The sequence below is a fragment of the Thermobia domestica genome, chromosome 11 (assembly GCF_964235325.1).
Source record: "Thermobia domestica chromosome 11, izTheDome1.hap1.1, whole genome shotgun sequence".
In the NCBI taxonomy this organism is placed as follows: Eukaryota; Metazoa; Arthropoda; class Insecta; order Zygentoma; family Lepismatidae; genus Thermobia; species Thermobia domestica.
The window spans coordinates 11,578,650-11,601,211 of record NC_137464.1 but is presented as its reverse complement, the minus strand read 5'-3'; the positions used below and the strand labels follow the sequence as shown (position 1 = coordinate 11,601,211).

Sequence of the window (22,562 nt, the reverse complement as noted above, 5' to 3'; positions counted from 1 at the left end):
AGAGAGAACAATAGAGGGAACGGAGCAAATGATTTAATATACATCCGAAAAGAAGGTTCATAACTGTGCTATACATTTAATGTATTGAATACTCTGTTTCTTCTAAATTGCTTACTAGTTGACAAATATTAATTTGTAAAAACGTAGCAAATGCCCGCGTTGTCTTGTTTTCTTACTGTTTCAGTAATAGTGAAAAATGTGGTTTATGCAAAATAATAAATTACTACTTTTCCCACAACAACCATGTAGTTGTTGTTGATGATTTTGAGTTTAACGTCCGTTCAGCAGCGAGGCTATATGAGACGTGGACCTACTTATTAACGTGGAATCCGAACCATATGAGCTGCTGCCGGGAATCGAAGCAACCATGTAGTGTTGGTAAGAAATTTCGAAGCAAAAGAAAAAAATGATCAGCAAAATACATAAAACGATAGTCGTGCAAAGTATTACTTAAAGAGAATTTATTGTAAAATCAATACATCCATGTGGCGGTATACAGTCGCAAAGTGATTAGAAAACTTAATATTAAACTGTCGATCACATCGTTTTACTTATTTGAATTCAATGTCGTATAGGTTCGGTTTTAGCTCTAGATGTCAGCGTTCTCACTTCGATTCTTCACTTGTTGGAAATATGCACTAATCAAAATTATAAAAGTATATGAAATTTAATTAGCTAAAAGAAGAGAATAACATATAAATCCAGATTAGAGTACAGTATTACAATAAACATGTGTATTTTGTTTAGGGTTTGCCAGTCATAGCTTATAGGAATTATAGAAAAAAACGTTCGTTGTGAAAGCACAAGAAAAAAAAATAGACACAAACCTCAGGAGGGTTTGAACACGAGAAGGCAGAGGTAGCAGACCACTCTACTAAACCGCTCGGCTATATCTTACATTTCAAGTACGTCTTGAAAAATATGGTCTAGAGTATTTGCACTTTACTTGTTTCTGTTTTGTTGTTTGTCATATAATGTATACGAGTGGCGAATAATAGAATAGAACTGTTTTAGATGAGTATGAACAAATTTCCCGGATAAGTCGTAATCTTATATGTATCTAAATTGCACAAATAAATCAGATTAAATCTGTAAAGTGCTTCGGGGGTTTTGATGGAAGTAAACTGGTTCATAGTTACGAGTTTGTGTTTATTCTCACCACTCGATGGAAGTTATGTTCTTGAAAGATAGTAACTGCTACTATATTCTAATGTATTGGATTTTAAAACATTGGAAAATATTTTGTTACTAACAGTGAGTGAGTATTTTTGCGTGCAAGAACAGTTGATTACAGGCACATCTACTTCTTCTGCGCATGCCTTTCATAGTACGACGTCATGTATAGCAATATTGTGCATTAGTACTTTTATTTTGCTGTGTAAGAATGACGCAATATGATCGTTCTGTACGTGAGAGTGTTATCGCTCTTATTGAACATGCGGGATTGAGTGTTCCTGAAGCAGGTGCTCGATTAGGCGTGCATCGTGCAACAGCTTTCAGGTGGTGGAAAAAATATGAGGAAACTGCAAGTCTAACTCGAAAATCTGGAAGTGGTCGGCCACGAGTGTCCTCACCGACACAAGACCAACAATTAGTTGATCAATGCTGTCGACAGCCTTTCATGTGTGCCCGACAACTGCAGCAGTCTACCGCCTTTCCAGGGGATGTAAGTACAGTCCGACGGCGACTTCGGGCCGCAGGCTTAAGGTCCTTCCGGGCTGCTGTTAAGGAGAGATTGACAGAAGATCACAAAGTCGATAGACTGGCGTTTGCAGAGCTAAATATTGCTCGTCACTGGGACACTGTTGTCTTTACAGATGAGAAAATATTTTCCACTGGAAACTTTGGGCCGACACGTGTGTATCGCCCATCTGGAAGACGATTTGATCCACAATATATGGCCCGTTCAGCGCGAATGGGTCATGTGACGATTCACTGTTGGGGGTGGATATGCAAGGCTGCAGGTGGAGGTGGTATCCATCGAATTACAGGCCGACTTAATGGTCAAAAATATGTTGATCTTCTCGACTTTATGCTCCCTGAAATAAAAGCACATGTTGGTGACGACATACTCCAGCTACAACAGGACCATAGTTCCGTACATGATTCAGCTGTGGTTCAATCATGGATCCAGAGGCAACCTGATCTCGAGCTATTCGAATGGGTACCTCGAGGTGCTGATTTGAATCCCATTGAAAACATGTGGGCTGCTGTTGTCAGAATACTTCGTGAACGTTGGTCGGACAACCCACCGCGAACAGCTGAAACTTTATGGGAGCAAGTTGAAGAAGCTTGGGGACTTTGTTGCACTCCACGTTTCATCGCTCGCCTTGTTAATTCAATGGGTCGGCGATTAGAAGCCGTAAGGGAAGTCAATGGCGAATATACCCGATATTAAATATAATACCTTCTACACCCTTCCCAGCCCTTTTCAGGGCTACTTAATTGCAACCAAATATATGAATATGTACGCGTGCTTTCCTGGATATCGCTGCAATACTTTCACTATTACAATCTGTTGATAACGTTAGGATTGATCGGGACGTATCCTTCGTGGAGTAGTGGTTAGAAGACTAACTTTCCATTCAGCAGACTCGTGTTCGAAACTCAGTCCTATACCCTATTTTTTTCAGTATGTATTTTTGTTATATGGATTAATACACTCCACAACATACAATGGCAATCACGTTAATATGGTTAGGGTTTGAGAATTGAGTTTTGTCCATATCTTGTATCAAAATCTTGTATCAAAAAATACGACAGTGTATTTTTCTATAAAAAGGCCTTGTGTCCATCTTAAACACAAATTAAACATAACTTTCTTGAAAAATGTTATATGCTTTCTGTTGGAGTAGTAGTCTGAAGAAGGAAGTGATATACTTCCGAAAACTGTAACAATTCTCGTTAATTTATAATAATGAATATATACAGCCTTGTAAGAAAGTTATGTTTGACAGTGTATTCTGAGAGGTTGGACTTGCAGGAACCGAAATTCATGTAACTGAAAGGTTACTCATAAGATTATCTTTATTTCTGAATACAATATTGTTAATGCAGTTGAGTTTGAAGTACATTCTTGCTGACGTCTTAATAATAACACAGCTGGGTATATACAAAAAGAGAAAAAGTTCAGAACACACATTCTAGCGACTAGTTCTGTTGTATGTCTCGTTTCTACATAGCCTTGCTGATGAAAAGGGACGTAAAACTTCAAACAAACGCTAGTTAAGTCAAACTTGAGTATATTTTATTCGTGATACATTCACTCGTTAGTCATAGTGAAACAAGAGTGAGTGCCATGCATAGTCAATTGTTTTACAGTGCTAATCAGTGGAATGTTTACTGTTAAAATCATGGGTTCAAATCATACTCCGGTCGTGTTTTTCTTTATCGGCCCTTCATTTTTTATGTAAAATACAAGACAAATGAAGTGAAACCTTTAAGTTATACGTCCCATAATTATGCCGATTAGGCTAAAGGAGACGATGATGATGAGAAATGATTTAAATGTTGAAATGAAAACAGTGGGACGAAATGGGAGAACCCCCAGAAAATACTACAATCTTACCTGTATATATAGACTAAAATCATATTGATGAAAGTCAGTAAATAGTTGCATAATAATTATAAGCCAAGTACTCTAGTAGTGGAAAGCATTATTTAAATGATTTTGACAATGCATAAAATTGCGATTCAAATAAAGGCATTTGTCCAGAAACGAAATATGTTCTCTACTAGCATGATTTCTTCCATATGTTTCGGGAATGGACTCATTCAATGATGTCATCTTTCTAAAATCTTCAAAAGATTTTAAGACTATTCATGGCTTTGAATTGATTATTTTAACAAAAGAGACACTGCCCAAAGCTTAAAACCCACTTTATTTTAAATTATAAGATTTTCGATAGTGTCTGAAGAAGGATATGCTAGATATCCGAAACAGTTACAAATTATAATTTAAAATAAAGTGGGTTTTAAGCTTTGGTCAGTGTCTCTTTTGTTCAAAAGATTGTTAGCCCAAACAAAAAGAAAGTGCTCTTTGTGAAAGATTTATTACACTCGAACACGCACCATATATATAAGTATGAATACTTGTTGTCCATTATTACATATTAACTCTTGAAGAACTATTGCATTCCCGGAATAGTAATATAAATTAAATAAACGAAATAAAGGTTCATATCCACATATATAAACGCCAACAATATCATAAAGAAGAATTTTCATAGATTACTGTCAGCCGATTTACCTTATTACAATTATCAAACTATTGACATAACTCCATACTTGAATCCTAAACATATTATCGTAATTGTCATTGTATGTTGTGGAGTGTATTAATCCATATAACAAAAATACATACTGAAAAAAAATAGGGTATAGGACTGAGTTTCGAACACGAGTCTGCTGAATGGAAAGTTAGTCTTCTAACCACTACTCCACGAAGGATACGTCCCGATCAATCCTAACGTTATCAACAGATTGTAATAGTGAAAGTATTGCAGCGATATCCAGGAAAGCACGCGTACATATTCATATATTTGGTTGCAATTAAGTAGCCCTGAAAAGGGCTGGGAAGGGTGTAGAAGGTATTATATTTAATATCGGGTATATTCGCCATTGACTTCCCTTACGGCTTCTAATCGCCGACCCATTGAATTAACAAGGCGAGCGATGAAACGTGGAGTGCAACAAAGTCCCCAAGCTTCTTCAACTTGCTCCCATAAAGTTTCAGCTGTTCGCGGTGGGTTGTCCGACCAACGTTCACGAAGTATTCTGACAACAGCAGCCCACATGTTTTCAATGGGATTCAAATCAGCACCTCGAGGTACCCATTCGAATAGCTCGAGATCAGGTTGCCTCTGGATCCATGATTGAACCACAGCTGAATCATGTACGGAACTATGGTCCTGTTGTAGCTGGAGTATGTCGTCACCAACATGTGCTTTTATTTCAGGGAGCATAAAGTCGAGAAGATCAACATATTTTTGACCATTAAGTCGGCCTGTAATTCGATGGATACCACCTCCACCTGCAGCCTTGCATATCCACCCCCAACAGTGAATCGTCACATGACCCATTCGCGCTGAACGGGCCATATATTGTGGATCAAATCGTCTTCCAGATGGGCGATACACACGTGTCGGCCCAAAGTTTCCAGTGGAAAATATTTTCTCATCTGTAAAGACAACAGTGTCCCAGTGACGAGCAATATTTAGCTCTGCAAACGCCAGTCTATCGACTTTGTGATCTTCTGTCAATCTCTCCTTAACAGCAGCCCGGAAGGACCTTAAGCCTGCGGCCCGAAGTCGCCGTCGGACTGTACTTACATCCCCTGGAAAGGCGGTAGACTGCTGCAGTTGTCGGGCACACATGAAAGGCTGTCGACAGCATTGATCAACTAATTGTTGGTCTTGTGTCGGTGAGGACACTCGTGGCCGACCACTTCCAGATTTTCGAGTTAGACTTGCAGTTTCCTCATATTTTTTCCACCACCTGAAAGCTGTTGCACGATGCACGCCTAATCGAGCACCTGCTTCAGGAACACTCAATCCCGCATGTTCAATAAGAGCGATAACACTCTCACGTACAGAACGATCATATTGCGCCATTCTTACACAGCAAAGTAAAAGTGCTAGAACGTCTTTGAATATAGGATAATGCACAATATTGCTATACATGACGTCGTACTATGAAAGGCATGCGCAGAAGAAGTAGATGTGCCTGTAATCAACTGTTCTTGCACGCAAAAATACTCACTCACTGTTAGTAACAAAATATTTTCCAATGTTTTAAAATCCAATACATTAGAATATAGTAGCAGTTACTATCTTTCAAGAACATAACTTCCATCGAGTGGTGAGAATAAACACAAACTCGTAACTATGAAACAGTTTACTTCCATCAAAACCCCCGAAGCACTTTACAGATTTAATCTGATTTATTTGTGCAATTTAGATACATATAAGATTACGACTTATCCGGGAAATTTGTTCATACTCATCTAAAACAGTTCTATTCTATTATTCGCCACTCGTATACATTATATGACAAACAACAAAACAGAAACAAGTAAAGTGCAAATACTCTAGACTATATTTATCAAGACGTACTTGAAATGTAAGATATAGCCGAGCGGTTTAGTAGAGTGGTCTACTACCTCTGCCTTCTCGTGTTCAAACCCTCCTGAGGTTTGTGTCTATTTTTTTTTTTTCTTGTGCTTTCACAACGAACGTTTTTTTCTATAATTCCTATAAGCTATGACTGGCAAACCCTAAACAAAATACACATGTTTACTGTAATACTGTACTCTAATCTGGATTTATATGTTATTCTCTTCTTTTAGCTAATTAAATTTCATATACTTTTATAATTTTGATTAGTGCATATTTCCAACAAGTGAAGAATCGAAGTGAGAACGCTGACATCTAGAGCTAAAACCGAACCTATACGACATTGAATTCAAATAAGTAAAACGATGTGATCGACAGTTTAATATTAAGTTTTCTAATCACTTTGCGACTGTATACCGCCACATGGATGTATTGATTTTACAATAAATTCTCTTTAAGTAATACTTTGCACGACTATCGTTTTATGTATTTTGCTGATCATTTTTTTCTTTTGCTTCGAAATTTCTTACCAACACTACATGGTTGCTTCGATTCCCGGCAGCAGCTCATATGGTTCGGATTCCACGTTAATAAGTAGGTCCACGTCTCATATAGCCTCGCTGCTGAACGGACGTTAAACTCAAAATCATCAACAACAACTACATGGTTGTTGTGGGAAAAGTAGTAATTTATTATTTTGCATAAACCACATTTTTCACTATTACTGAAACAGTAAGAAAACAAGACAACGCGGGCATTTGCTACGTTTTTACAAATTAATATTTGTCAACTAGTAAGCAATTTAGAAGAAACAGAGTATTCAATACATTAAATGTATAGCACAGTTATGAACCTTCTTTTCGGATGTATATTAAATCATTTGCTCCGTTCCCTCTATTGTTCTCTCTGTCTCTATGTCTCTCTCTCTCTCTCTCTCTCTCTCTCTCTCTCTCTCTCCTTGATATTCAGTTTCCTGCAACTTTTATTTTTGCTTGTTCTTCCTGTGTTCTCACCTCTATACTTTTTTCTTCTTCCTCGATTTCTATAGTCAGAGATAGAGTGAGACAGACAAAGTGATCTGTACTAACTACTCATTTGCTTTTACTTTTCTATGCACGTGTATAGCTAGCTTTTTTAAGTACCAATTAGACATAGGTTACAGGCGGTCTGTCATGGACATGTTAGACGTAGTTTCCTGCAGTCTCCATTCCATCTTTCATAGGTAATGATGGAGGAGAACGGAATTAGTGTCAGAGTAGCTACATCGGTAGAGTGTGGGATTTCTAATGCTATGGTTCTGCGTTCGAATCCCATCCAAAGACTGTAATTTTTTCCATTTAGCAGTTTCCGATGTTGTATACGTGCGAATCTCTTAAGATGTTCTCTCTTTCTCATTTCTCCATGTAGATGGATGCTACGAAGAAAAACAATAGAGAAGTAATCTCTTCTTTCAGTTATGGTTGAGATTTTAAAGACATTTTCAGCTTTCTGCGAGCATTTTTATTTGTTTAAATAAATATGTGTTATATAACACTTACTGTGTGTAATTATGTATTTTTCGTTTGCTGATTCTCACAGTTATTACATATGGTTCATAACAAAATTTGTGGGGGTCTCCTTTGAAGTGCATGTGTTATTTGTCAATATATGCGCACGTTTTCTTTTCCTTTATATTTCGCATATTCCTCTTTATTTAGTTTTTATCACGTTGACCTCTTTCTCTTTCTCTCTCTTTAAAACTGAGGATGTAAAATGAGAAGAGAAATGAGAAGAACCTCAATCTATTACTCCATCTTGTGAGAAATTTGTGGTTTGTAGTCACGTGGTCAGTGCATTTCTTGCTCCAAACGAAGTGTGCAGGGGGACGAAGCCGAAGGTTATCCTGGCGTGATCAGTGCCACAAAGACGTTAGGTTGGTTGCCTATGTTGTTAGGCGTAGTTTCACAATGAACTTAAACTTTCATGTTGCAGGTTTTTTGCTTCGTATTGTACCTAAGGGTATAACAAATTTTTAACCAAAAAATCAGCGACGTGTCCTTCCAAAAATTTTTTCCTACAATTTTTTTGAAATTTTCAACACACAAAAAAAAAAATAAATAAAATAAATAAATAAATAAAATAAAATACGCATCAATGGTTTTGAAAAAAAATTGTACATTTAAATCTAAATAGTATCTACAATCTGTGAAACTTTCAACATTTTTCCATCACCCCCACCAAAATTAAAAAATATTCAATTTTGAACATGTATGATAATTCGGTAAGGGGAGGAGGTGGGGAGTCAAAATTTTTTTGAGGTAGTTTTAAGTCAAGGGTAACATTTTGGGTCAATAGCGACCCAATTCGGATCAAGGTCCGATTTCACTATCTTATTAGGAAAGACCCTTTAATATACTTGGCTTTTTGGAAGGTACTTTGGTCACAATATTGCACTTTACTGATAGGAGGGGGCACGATGGCACAGTGGTAGAGTACTTACTTCTGGTGCATGGGGTCCCTGGTTCAATCCCCGGCCAAGTAAGTTTGTGGTGGACAACATTGTGTTAGTGATTTTCTCGGGGTACTCCCGATACTTTCCACTTTCTCATTCCACTAGTTCTTCCATCATGATTCACTTGCCTTAATCATTATCTGTAGCGTAAAAAAAAAAGGCATAATCGTGGGACGTTAAATTGAAATAATTCATTTTTATTTGTATCTTTCGTATGAAAGGCAGAAATGCAAACAATTTACCTAGGACGGAAATGGAGCATACGTTTTCCAAATCATTGCTACAAAAAATATTTACTATTACTATAAATAAGTATACGCATTAAATTAATAGTAATAATAAAAAAATCAAATTAGGTATCTGAATATACAGTATTTGTGTGATTTCAGACTGAAATTTATAAAGGACGCTCTGGAGAAGCAGGATAAGGAATCAGCCGTTCGCAAGACTCGAAGGGAGAAGGCGAAGGCAAAGAAGGAGTTACAACCCAAACAGTTGAGTCAATACAAATATGAAGAACCAGACCTCGATCTGAATTTAGGCGACGAGCTGAAAGGAAATCTGCGAGGCGTAAAAATCGAAGGTCACTTGCTGAAGGATAGATTCAAGAGTTTGCAGAAGAGAAATATTTTGGAGACAAGGATAAGGCAGAAGTAAGTAATTAGTTCTCTTTTCACTGTGTATTCATTCTTATTAATTATTATGCCTTTTGGCAGGTCCTGGAACTAATGATGTTTTTTTTTAAAATTCGATCTTTAACTTCCTCTTTTAACTTTCAATATTTTCTTCTTTCTCAAATCATTGATCACTTGTGTTCTTATTCTTCGTATTCCTCGATTTCCTTCCATCTTTCCTTCTATAGTGATATGAAGAAGACAATTTCTTCGCACAATTTGTCCAATCCAATTGGCCTTCCTACAAAGGATGCTGGCTAGAAGTGTCCTCTTCTCTCCTATCCGTTTTAAAACATCTTCGTTTGTTGCTCTCTCTGTCCATTTTATCTTTTCCATCTTTTTCCAACACCACATTTTGAAGCTCTCTAAATATTTCTTTCTTTTCTTTTTCTTTTTTTCCTAATCTTTTTTTTTTTTTAACTTCTGTAATGTCCAAGTCTCTGAACCATAAAGTCCAATGCTCCAAATATAGCACTTGACCAACTTCTTTCTAAGTCCAATATTGAGCCTCCTAGTTAAGAGTGATCTTTTCTTGTTGAATGCTTCTTTAGCTATGACAATTCTTGACCTGATGTCTTTGGTGCAGTAAGCGTCTCTTATCAAAATATTTCGCAGATACTTGAAATTATCGACCTCTTCAAGTTCTTTTTCTTCTACTATGACCCGTAAGGGCGCGTTTTCTCGGGATATTCTCATGACTTTCGACTTTTCGATGTTGATTTCCATTCCATGTAGTTTCCTAGTATCAACTATTTTGTCAATCATCTCGTGTAATCTTCTTGGGTTCTAGCTATAATAACTAGAATATGACCAAACAGAAGATGATTCCTTACACTAAACGGAACAAAATGAAAGAAAAAATGTTCTAACAGGTCGCGAAACTTGAGATTTCAAAAATCAATGATGACTTTAGTTTTAACCCCTTTACTGGGGAGAAAACACGCTGAATCGAAAAAAAAGCCCTATAGACGCGCTTAATAACTAGATTGCATCTCCAGACGCGTTGCCCGATGATAGGGAAATTACTAAGCGTGTCTGTAGACATTCCCATCGATTCAGCGTCGCCTTTGGAACGCGTCTTTGCTTCCTAGTAAAGGGCTTAGGGACATGGGCGGCCCAAAAAAAAAAAAAAAAATCTAGAGAGGGGGACGTCTCCATGATTGCTATATTACGTCTGGTGTTTAATATACGCGGTTTGCTATATTACGTATACATTTTTGTGAGCCAGGGGGCCGGTCTCCCCTGTCCCCCTTCAGGCACCCATGGTTAAGGATTATGAGAAGAAAGTGAATCCATAGAACCAATTCGTATAAGTGCTTTCGCTGTATAAGTGCTACTCTGATTTTTGCCATTTAACGTATTCGCCACGAATAAACAAGTAGTGGTGTCAGGTGTACACCTTGTGCAGGAGTTTGGTTTATATGACGTAATAATAATAAAACTGGAAGAGGTAGTTATTTTCTGCCATTTCAGGTTTTAGTAGAGAGATTAGGTAAAAGATGGAGTATATTCCTGAAACGCTTAATCGATTGGAGGAAATCGCTTCTCGCTATCTATTAGCGTTTCTGATCTATAGTGATCAACGTAAAAACCGGATATGGTCGATTTCTACCACTTCCGGTTTGTGTAATAAGCCCATCAACGAACTTAATTGTTCACTTTAGACCTTTTACATCCTTGTCAAAATTGATGGTGATACTCGATCACAGATCTTGAGATTTTTAGTCTCCTGTACGGACAGACAGATTAAATTTATAAAAGAGTTAAACCAATCTCATTAAAAAGGAAATATTGCTCTGTATTGCCAGGTTAGAAGAAATTCTCGTATTACAGTATTTTATTATGCGAATGTTGTTTTCTAAATACCAGTCGCTTCTTTGTAGTTTTTTAAAGTCATCTAATCAAAGCGGTCAAATATTTCAGCTCTGAATATTTCAAGTGTTCATTACTTTTGGATATTACATGTGGATGAATGAAGGGAAAAGTAGTACCTGTAGTTCATGAAAATCAGTTTAGCAGAAGAGCAAAATTAGTTCCTGTACATGCAAGTCTTACGTTCTTTGTAGGCTCGGTGATAGAAACGTCCCTTGCTTTGAAAATGGTATATTCTTGAGACAACTTACGGAAATGTTATCGCACAAACCTGTTTAATCTGGATGATTTTGATTGTACAGGGTGTTTCAAAATGAGTATTGGGGTTTTAAGACTGTAATATTTATTACAGTATTAAACAATACATCAAATGAAAGAGCAGCTCAAACATTTTTAGACGCACGCATGCGCAGTTTCCTCTGTCTGCCGTTAGAAAGCGCTAGTAGCAAAGGTGGAGATTAGTGAGCAGAAATCTTTTTGTGATTTACATTTTTCTAAAACTGTATCAGTAATTACAATGCAACCGTCTGTGTGGAGAATTTTAAAGAAAAGCGTACAACCACGTCCTTATCGTCTGCAGTGCTACAACCTCTAAAGCCTACAGACTACGGTTTACGTGCCAAATTTGCAAATTAAATTTTGCTGCAATACAAACAAGATATGGATCATGTCATTTTCAGTGATGAATCGACATTTCACCTAAGTCGCGATTTCACTTGTAGGTTCGCATCTGTGGGTCAGCAAATCCCGAGGAGATGGTACAGTGCCAAAGAGACTCCCCTAAATTGAATGTGTTTTGTGCCATATCCCGGCCGAAAGTTTATGGGCCTTTTTCGCCTAGCGACTCGGTGTGTGCCGTGTGACGAATGGTGCTCACATTGAGCATTTGTACCAAAAACTATTTGAGTTGCTGTTTTATTTGATGTATTATTTGTAAGTGTACGTTAAATGTAATAAATACTACAAATACCTCAAAAATCCGATATTCATTTTGAAACACCCTGTATTTCGGATTATGACTGTCTTTCAGATCTAAAATGTTGAAAGAATATCGGTATTAAAGAGATGCTACTATCATCTTCAACCCAAAATTAATCAACAACCCACTATATTCCGTGTCATGTACGTAGTTTGTTGTTGCAATGAGTGAAAAATGTTTCTTCTAATATTTTTTCGTTTCTACTTTCTAGGAGAGTACTGATATACAAGAGAAAGAAATTCGAGAAGAAAAGCCACAAAATGGGTTGGGAACCCAAAGGGTATTGAGTTTCATCTGCTTAACTGAGTTTATGTATCATACATGTAATGTACGCATGTAAATACAATCTGTTGTTATTTATACTGTATTTTACTTTTATTTCTTTAAAAATGCTTTTATCTGGCAACAGATACTTACCATTATTAATGAAATAATAGACTGCATACCAAATAAATCTTTACTTTAAAAGCAGTACATCTCAGGGTGTGTATAAGTAGGATGACCATAAAATTTTCGGCTGAAAACGGGACATTTTTTTTTTAATGAGAAACAGGTCAGTTCGTTAATGAGTTCCTCTTTATCTTAGCAATACCTAATACATTTATATTCTTATATAACATAATATATATAAACTATAAAATATAAACAGCATTTAACTTATAATATAGTAGGACATGATGCTGCCTGCATTTGCTTCTTTGCCCTAGCTCGAATCCTTTATATTACATTGGGAGAGAAGTTGACTCTTGAACTGAAGAATGCGAATAGTATTTTTCAGAAAAACCTACGAGACTTTTAGGCCTACCTTTGTTTTTAACAACGCCCTGGTATCAGAATTCCCCCCCCCCCCCATCTCTCTGTTACAGGGCGGTGTCGAACAATTCGGTACTTATGGAAAGGAAAGTCACGTTAAATGTTTGTTCAACAAACAAGCAACTGCTGCCTTTCGAGTAGTACTGTGAAGTATATGTTATATTTAATGTAGGGAATTGCAGTTCAAGTCTTGCCTCTTTATTATTAATTATTAATACTATTACAAGAAGTAAAGGAACTGGGTTTGTTATTTACTTCTTTCACTTGCATAAAACGGACAAATACCTGTACTATTTTTTCCATCTACTGACTCGACAGCCGGGACACGCTCCTAAAACGGGACTGTCCCGGTCAAAACGGGACATATGGTCACCCTATCTATAAGGCAATGCACAGTCGCTCCAATAGGTGTCACTATCTGTACTGCCTGCCTGACACCAGTATATGACGCTGCGTGCAAGTTTTAATTAAAGCAGGATTACAACTTATAGCACAGAGCTAGCCAAAGCTTGAGTGGAACAAATAGTAATAATTAAAGTTCAACGGTCACCGATGCATCCGAGTAACAATCTTATCCCAGACGTTTTGCCGATAAATGTTGCCATTTTCAGTGCGTATTTCAAAAAATGTGCGATGAACTTCATTTTTGATAAATTATCTGGAGTGTGTAGGAGAAAAGAACCTACAAAATGAACACGGTATTTCAGCGTGAGATAGAATGATTAGTTGTATACGGTTTGCAGATGATATGGCGTTTGTTGCAGAATCTGAAGAGAAAATGAATAACATGTTAGGAAACGTGAGGAAGGTCTGTGAAGAATATGTTAGAAAGACAAAAGCCATGGTGATTGGAACTAAGGGGTCGGTGTTAAATATAGAAATAGGAAGGGAGAAAATAGAACAGGTGACTAATTTTCGATACCTTCGTAGTGTTATTAGTGATGATATGAAATGTGAACGTGAAATAAAAGCAAGGATAGAAATGGCGAAAGAACCTTTAGGAGGCAGAAAATACTATTTTGTGGGATCTTGAAGAAAGAGTTGAGAAAAAGACTCATAAAATGTTCCGTGTAAAGTATTATACTGTATGGGTCAGAAACATGGACATTATGCAAAATAATGAAAAAAAAAAACTAGAAGCTTTCGAAATGTGGGCGTGAAGAAGAATGGAGCGAATTAGCTGGGTTGAAAGGAAAGCAAGTCTTAGAAATGGGGGGGGGGAAGAAAAGAACAATTTTAGATATTAGTAAGAAAAGGTAGAGAAAGTGTTTGGGACAAAGGATAAGAAGGAATTGTATCATAAGGGACGTGTTAGAGGATGTGGTGGCAGGAAAAAAAGGGATATGGCGAAGGAGACTACAATTAATGGACGATATCAAAACAGAAAAATCGTACGTGAAGATGACGAAGTTAGCGGAAGACCGTGGAGCATAGAAGCTTCTCAGTTGTAGTAAGTGACCTGCCAATAATGGCAGAATATCTATGATGATGATGATGGTGATCGTGGAGTGATGTAGTGTGTTTATGTGTAGAACAATGGTCGGCCTTGAATAAAGGTGAAAACAGTTTCAATATATCTTCACAGTATGAGGAATTTATGAGTTACTCTCAGCCAATTGTTTCCGACACGTCAATTTTTTGCACAGATGTTAATTGAGTTGATTTTGAGTTTAACGTCCTTTTCAGCAGCGAGGCTATATGAGACGGGATCTACTGATTAACGTGGAGTCCGAACCACATGAGCTCCCGCCGGGAAGCAAATCCGAGTCTTCCACACCAAAGGCGCGTACGCTAACCGCTTAGCTACGAAGGAGCTCAGGAGCTCCTGCACAGATGTTAATGTTTCACAAACACTGAGTGATTAGTTACATATACGCCATTCAAGATTTGTTGAGCGATTTAAAGTTTTTGTGCACAAATGTATAATTGGTCGGCGTTGAAGTCTGGATACAGGTAAATGGAAAAACAACAAATTATAAATCAAGGAAGTTCGAAAGCAATAATTTACTAACCCACAATCATTATTTTTGCAGAAAAGAATATATATATATATATATATATATATATATATATATATATATATATATATATATATATATATATATATATATAATGGAATTCTTGAAGCAACTGATGATGGCGAAATTTTATCGCTAAAACGTCTGCGATTGGTTTGTTACTCGGATGCTTTGGTCAGTGCTGAATTTGTGTTATGATTTGGTATTCACCATGTTTAATAAAAAGGAAAAATTGTACTCACCACCACCTCGTTACATTGATATTTTACTGAAAATTGTATCAGTATTGCTCTGATACATTCCTTAGTTGAAAAGTGACGGAGGAACTGAAGCAGCATCTCGCACGGCCTGTGTCGACAGTCACAGTTCGCCGCAAGTTACATGACATGGACCTACGAGTTAGGTTGCACAAGTAAAAATGCTAATAAGGAACCGTAACACTTTAGCATGACGCCAATGTCGCTACGAACATGCAACATGGACTGCTGATGATTGGAGATGCGCGTGATATAGTTATGAGAGTCATCATCCTCATTGCAAAGCATGGACCGTGTTCATGTGTGACGACGCCCAGAAAAGCGTATGATTCATAGTGTTTCTGCCTAACCTTGAAACATAGCGACGGCTCTGTGATACTGTGAGCAGCAAATTACCTTGTTTTTCAGTGGACCTTGTGTTGACGCTTACTTGTCGCGTCACTTTCTTTGTGATTATATCGCTATTTAAGGAACCATGTACATCCTATGGTCCAGATGTTTTTTCGAATAATAACGCTATACTTTAGGATGATAATGCGTCCATTCACACAGCTGGAATTGTTACGGCGTGGTTTGAAGAAGTTGAATACCTGGCTGGTCTGACCAGTCCCCGGACCTGAACGTAATTGAACATCTGTGGTCCATTTTGGAGACACGAATCCGGCGCAGACTTCCGCCTTTACCCTTTCTCACAGAATTGAGTGATGCAATGCACGCAGAATAGTGTAATATTCCACTTAATAGTATTTATAACCCCTTTGACTCTATCCATGTCGTATCAGAGCTGTTTTGTGGGTGAAATGTGATCCAACGCCATATTGATCTGGTAAGTTACACTTTTTCAGGTGTTTCCATTATTTTCATAACCATCTGTATGCATAGAATACCGCAGGAAGGTGCTCTGGATTCAGTGAGTCTCTATTTGAGTACGTCCTCATGCTGAAATCCTTTCATTAATAATGTTTAAGGCTATCTGGTCATGATTTTAGTAGTAGTGTATATATAGAAAAAGAATAGCCATATCATTGGAATACCACTGGTTTGAGTAATTTCTTAGCAAGCACAGCAGATGCATTCGACCGCCAGCCAAAACTGAGTTTTGTTTTCGAAATGAGGATTAATACTATCCTTCGGACATTTAAATAAAGGAAGATTTTTTTTTAAACATGGATATTGTAAAAATGCTGAAATAGGTAGAGCAAATTACTATCCGGAGTCGTTTTCCCACTACCGGTTTGTAGAGCAAATTACTATCCGGAATCGTTTTCCCACTACTGGTTTCTATTATAAAATTCCACTATAAGCAGTGTAATACAAAAATATTACTACAATATAAATTCTCTAATACTGGATAAAGACAGGTGGCCCGAGCAGCCTAGACAAGAATCTCCACAGAGCTCCGAGGCAAGCTAGGTGGCTGAAGTTAGGAATCCTAATGAAGCTCCGAGCAAGCTGATTCGGAAGAGGAAGCCTAGAGTTCTGAGCAACGAGAGGCTTTGTGTTAGGTAAATCCTAGAGATCCATGGAAGCTAGAGGAGGGAGTGACTAGTTGCAGACCAATGCTTGTCACCGAAATCCTATCGGTTATATAGGTGCACCAGGTGAGACGGTAGGGGCGCGGTGGCTCAGTGGTAGAGCGTTTACCTCCGGTGCTTGGGGTACCTGGTTCGATCCCAGCTCGCGCCGTGTGGACTTTGTGGTGGACAAACACCGCGCTCATGGGTTTTCTCGGGGTTCTCCCACCTTCTTCATTCCACCATTTCATTCATTTCTCATCATCACCGTCTCCTTTAGCCTAACCGGCATAAGCGTGGGACGTAAACCGTAAAGATTTCATTTCATTTTCAGGTGAGACGGTAGCGCTGTTGTTCCTTCATAATCACATGACTAGAGGTGTCGCAGATGTCCCTGTCGTCTGCAGCTATAGTAATCCGTAGTAAGACGCACATGGTTGATGTTTCTAAATATAAGTGTATGTTGGTTGTTTGTAAACACAATCATACAGCATATTCCAATACAGTCAACATTACAACGTCTGAATAACTTAACAACAACGTTGACATAAAGCACAGGAAGTATTGATGTATAAAAAAAAAATATATTAAGTATCATACATGGAATAAAAAGCTGTGCGAGATCAATTATTATATTATAACTTACGATACAAATATAATACTTAAAGGCGCCACAATTAAAAATTGCCCTACAAAATATAATTACAAAAATACATGTTTTGGGGAATCCTCCAAATACAAAAAAGGTGGTAATACTCTTCACGGGGATTCTTTAGGAATAAAACCAAGGTTTCCTGGAACATACGTCATATCACCCAATGGCTCAGCGATATCGGAAGCTTGGCTTAAAAGAAAGAAAGAGAAAGAAAGAAAAAAGTTAATGTAGGCCAATATCAAAAATTTGTTAAGAAGCACTTTCTGGATTATTCAACGCTTAGATTCCCCTTAATGAAGGGTGATTTTCTGCTATCCTATAGGCAAAAGGAATTTCTTTTCTTCTTACTTTTTAAAGTATTAAAAACGTACATATTTTAGTAGTGCAACTTTGTTAGTACATGAAATACCACATACAATTATCAGAAGTAAAAAATAAAAAAAAAAACATACAAAAACCTGTGTTCAAAAAGTATTGAACCTTATTTTTTTTTCGACGTAAACCAATGAATCTTGGGAAACTTTCTTCAGTGTATATGTAGGGGGGACACTTATGCGCAGTCGTGAATTTTTTCCCGCCCACAGAAAGCGTCAGTCGGTGGCAGTCGGCCAACGAGTGACGACGGTTGGCTAGCTAGTGGGCGGTCGTCGGATTTCAGTTTCTCGTAAAATGACAGAAAAACTTGAGCAGCGATATTGTATCAAATTTTGCTAAAAGCTTAGCGATATCTAAGCGGAAAGCTTTCAATCGGATCAGTACATTCAATTTTGAACAACAATTTGGGCATAAGGAGAGGTTTTCATCGCCAAACAAAACATTCCTGTGTGTCGTCAGGCTCCCTACTCACCCGATATGGCTCCGTGCTGACTTTTGGTTATTTCCCAAGCTGTTAATGCCAATAAAAGGGACCCGATATGAGTCAAGAGAAGATATCATATTGAATGCGTCGGCACAGTTGCTCACCATTCCAAAAACTGCATTCCAGATGTTAGGAGCGCTGGGAGAAGTATGTGCGTTACAAAGGAGACTACTTTGAAGAAGATTAGTGTTTCGGATTTTCAAATCAATAAATCATGTACTTTCGCCAACCAAAGAGTCAATACTTTTTGAACGTACCTTGTATGTGCAGTGTACAGTCTTGTTCAAAAAATCCTGGTCATGCGCATCTTTTTGAAAAGCTTTGTACTCTAACTTACTGTTAAAATGAAATCAAACAAATCTCTCTCCCTCTCTTCGGCTAATTAAGAGCTTCATTTAAAGCCAAAATTTTAGAATTTCCTACTCACGATTTTCAGAATCCCTCTGAAGCAAATGGGTTAGCCAAGATTTTTTGAACACTACTGTACATAATATGCTGTTAACGCCCTGCAATGAACGCATAAAAAGATTAACTATTGTGTTTTTCAGATGTAAAGCATCACGGGCAGTAGCCAATGCTGTGCGATATTCCGCGCGGTGTTGCCGGATTTCGGACTCCCCTTTCCCTTCTCGCTCTTCCTCTAGTTGAGATTATTACACATACATTGGCAACATTATTCACAATGTAAATATACTATTTCAGCAAACTCAAAGATTTTGGCTGTGTATCCTAGAAGTATATATAGCAACATACCTGAATAACATACCTATTAACTTATTCCAGTGGAACTGCTAAACGTTCGTCTTCAACACTACTTCCACTATCGTCTATGTCAATTAATATTTCGCCATTGTCTGAATCTGACTCTTGTAAATTTTTTATTATGAGTTCCAAAAGTTGTAAACACAAAAAATAATTCTTCGAGCTTCACTTCGTAGCTTTTTTCTTTTTTTTTTTTAAAAAAAAAAAGAAAATTCCGCACTTGTACTGGGTTTCCTTAAAGATATTGTCAACTATAATTTTGGAAAACAAATGAACTACCACGAAAGAAAGCAACCCAGACACTGATGAATTCTGTTTATGCTAGAAGAGAAGATGCGTTCCTACACACACAATCAGCTCCTTTGCTTCCATGTCTGTTCCTATAATAACATACTCTTGTACTTGATGTAGGTCTCACAACAACAATCCATCTGATTCGTAAGCAACACGATATGGTCGAGTTTGTTTTGGGTTACAATAATTTATGACACCACTCAGACGCCTGGTGCTTTTGCATCCCTGCTAGAGGAGTAAACAAGGAGTACGTAATTGGCCACACATACGTAAGGTATTGAAACGAAGAAAAAAATCATACTGCGTTTCTTATGTCGAATAAGGAAGAATCTTCCATGAAGGCAATTTCAAAACAATATTACGAATGTCCCATACCTTCTGTTCTTCCACATGAGCTCCCGCCGGGAATCGAATATATATATATATATATATATATATATATATATATATATATATATATATATATATATATATATATATGGATCAAATTGCAGAGGCTTGTTATTTAATTCGATCGCTTACTATTCTCAAGGGTGTAGAAACGGGGGAAAAGAGGGCCTTGACTTTCCAAACTATTTCCAGCCCCGAAATGAGGTTCATCTGGTATATGTTTAGCAAACTTATTTAATAGTTAATGCAAATTAGGAACGTTTATAATAAAATACGATTTTTTAAAAAAAGAAAAAAGAAAACATCATCAATACAGTTTCTGTACCTAATTACAAGGACGCTGATTTCTCTGTAAATTGGGGGAGGGTGCATTTAGATGCAGAAAGCATATATGATGATTTTAAGACAAATTGCATTCAAATTATGCCTAATATTGCACATTTACAAATAAAATGAGGGGCCCTGGCTCCCTCAGTCCCCCCAGGATCGGCGCCCTTGCCTAATTAAAACAACTAACATTAATTATATGCTTTATATTCTCATTTTCCTAACTGGACGCTCACTGTGATCTCACTACTATATTATTGCATAATAATATCTGAGTTGATATTTTTTCGAGTTTTTTTTCCCTTTAGTATTTTAACCTACATAAACACAAAGTCGGATAAACAGACTGCTAGAAACAGCATTTGTTTTCTTATGAATAGCTTATTGATTTATCTCTTACAATCCGGTTTTCAACTTCAGTACTGTCAAGATCCGTCTTTTGTTAAGGTAGCATCGAGAAAACATAATATGTGTATAGTATACATGGTGTGTTAAAATGCTTTCATATTCTGAAAGAGGTCATTTGTTCTGTTTTTAATGTGTGAAAAGCTTTCCTCCCCCTGAAAGTAATGTTCCCCTAGAAGAATCTGTTGGTTACACCCCTGATTATCCTTTAATAAAAGTTGAGTTCCATTTCCAAATCGAAGAAAAATCCACTGGAAATTAGACGGGACTCAACGCTCGTTTTACTAATTGTTTTATATGGAAATCTTTCAAAGCGTGTATCATGACAACCAGCTGTCATAAAAAGATGTAGTTTTCACGTATGTGTTAGTAATTCTTTTCTCTACTTCGTAAAGTGAGCAGTTAATGTGCTAATACAATATTTCTAATAAGCGCCTCTGCTATTGTCAAGATTCGCAGTAGCGCGAGAAGTCAGCGTGCAGAACTGCTTGCCGCGAATTGTCAACACCGTTCAAAGCCAATTGGACGCCGCGTGAAGCCAACTCAAGGCCATGCCGCTTATCATCTGAAATCCAGTGTAATAAAACTTATATACATTTTTGAAACAGTTCTTGACTTCGAGCAAAAGCCATCCTTACGTAATTTCACATGAGTTATATTAAATTAACAGTCAATACGCAACATATGTGAACTGAGTGACGTTTTCCTAAAACATACTGTAACTACATTAGTTTATATTGTGAAATCTATTTTTCAGCATCAGTCTCATTTGTTGGGTATAAGGATTTAAAATATTGAAAATACTGAAAATAATATCGTGATTCACGATTTCATTACTTATATAATAATAGATAAAAAAAAAAGAATAAAAAGGAAGTTTGAACTTCTTACCGTTGAGGCAGAATAATTTGCGTCTCATCAGGCTGCAAGTGGTACATGTCTAATAAATCCAACAATTTTTTCAAAAGAATCTTCCTCTTAGCTATACCCAATGCTTTGTCTTCCGGTGGTACACACTGAACCTAAACGCCGAATACATAAAACAATGGGTTAAATATCGAAATATTTAGCGAAAATATCAACCTCTTTCTTTTCAAAAGAAAAAAAAAATGAATGTACGAAGTACGACAATTCAGTTCTTGGAATCAGCTGTGAAAGGTTACCTATACACTGGCTCCTGCTATCATTTGTAAAACGATGTAAAACGATGCACTATGCTAGACTACTGTTCTCCTACTGGAAACATTCCAGGAATTTTTTCTCCGGAACATTGTACAGTGTGTTTGAAATGAAATGAAATCTTTCAATTTTACGTCCCACGGTTATGTCGGCTAGGCTAAAGAAGACGGTGATGATGAGAAATTAAGGAAATGGCGGAAGAAGAAAGTGGGAGGAAACGGGAGAACTCCGAGAAAACTCACGCACACGGTTTTTGTCCACCACAAAGTTCACTTAGCGCGAGTTGGGATCGAACCAAGGACCCCATGCACCAGAGGTGAACGCTCTACCCTTGTGTACAGTGTCTTTGTCGTGTCACTCTCCACGTCTGGAAGGTCATTAAATCAACAAAAATTGCATTGTGGTAAATCATACTTGGACAAGTTTCGAAATGGATTTCTGACTCATTGTCAGAAACTCGCGAAGATTTAAGGTTACCTCTGATATTTTTTTCCAACAGTGCAACGCACACACGTGTTATACCAGTCGAGCACATGTTCGAACATGTCAGTACACATATTCGAGTATGAACAGCTGTGCAATTCTCATCATTATAGTGCTATTACGCGCGCATTCCGCGAATTAAATTGTCACACCTCATACATTTCCTTGATAGCAATAGAACTTAAAAGTAGTGTTTAAATAGGAATGGATATGTCAGTCAAGAGCTAGCAAAGAAACTGAAAACGACGGAAAGGTCAAGTTTATTTACCAAATGCAGCCTTCCATCTTTAACAAGATGACAATTTCAGTAACATATGTTACATTTTACAGGTTCAAATATAGCAAATTAAAAGTAATGTTGGATGCTGTTCCCGTTTTATATTTCCGTCTTCTTGCAATTTTTATGAAATACAGTATAATGAAAATTAGAAATAGTAAACTGGACCTAAACCTGAAAAGTCACTCATCAGGTTATGG

The 22,562-nt window shown here is 37.2% G+C and overlaps 2 protein-coding genes across 5 annotated transcripts in view; one reads left to right on the top strand and one right to left on the bottom strand.

The window, feature by feature from the left end:
• The window catches only part of LOC145663883 (ribosome biogenesis factor Nop53), a 39,959-nt gene extending 27,470 nt beyond the window's left edge, over positions 1-12,489 (top strand). Inside the window, exons 7-8 of the mRNA XM_081730031.1 lie at positions 8,994-9,257; positions 12,341-12,489. Coding sequence (XP_081586157.1) covers positions 8,994-9,257; positions 12,341-12,416 — 340 coding nt within the window. The 3' untranslated portion in view covers positions 12,417-12,489. The remainder of the gene's footprint in view (positions 1-8,993; positions 9,258-12,340) is intronic.
• A 4,860-nt stretch (positions 12,490-17,349) lies between these two features.
• The window catches only part of LOC145663881 (cilia- and flagella-associated protein 157), a 45,110-nt gene continuing 39,897 nt past the window's right edge, over positions 17,350-22,562 (bottom strand). For all 4 annotated transcript variants that reach the window (XM_081730026.1, XM_081730028.1, XM_081730029.1 and 1 more), the window contains exons 9-10: positions 21,315-21,445; positions 17,350-17,575 (exon numbers count right to left, since the gene is read on the bottom strand). In XM_081730026.1, coding sequence (XP_081586152.1) covers positions 17,491-17,575; positions 21,315-21,445 — 216 coding nt within the window. In that variant the 3' untranslated portion in view covers positions 17,350-17,490. The remainder of the gene's footprint in view (positions 17,576-21,314; positions 21,446-22,562) is intronic.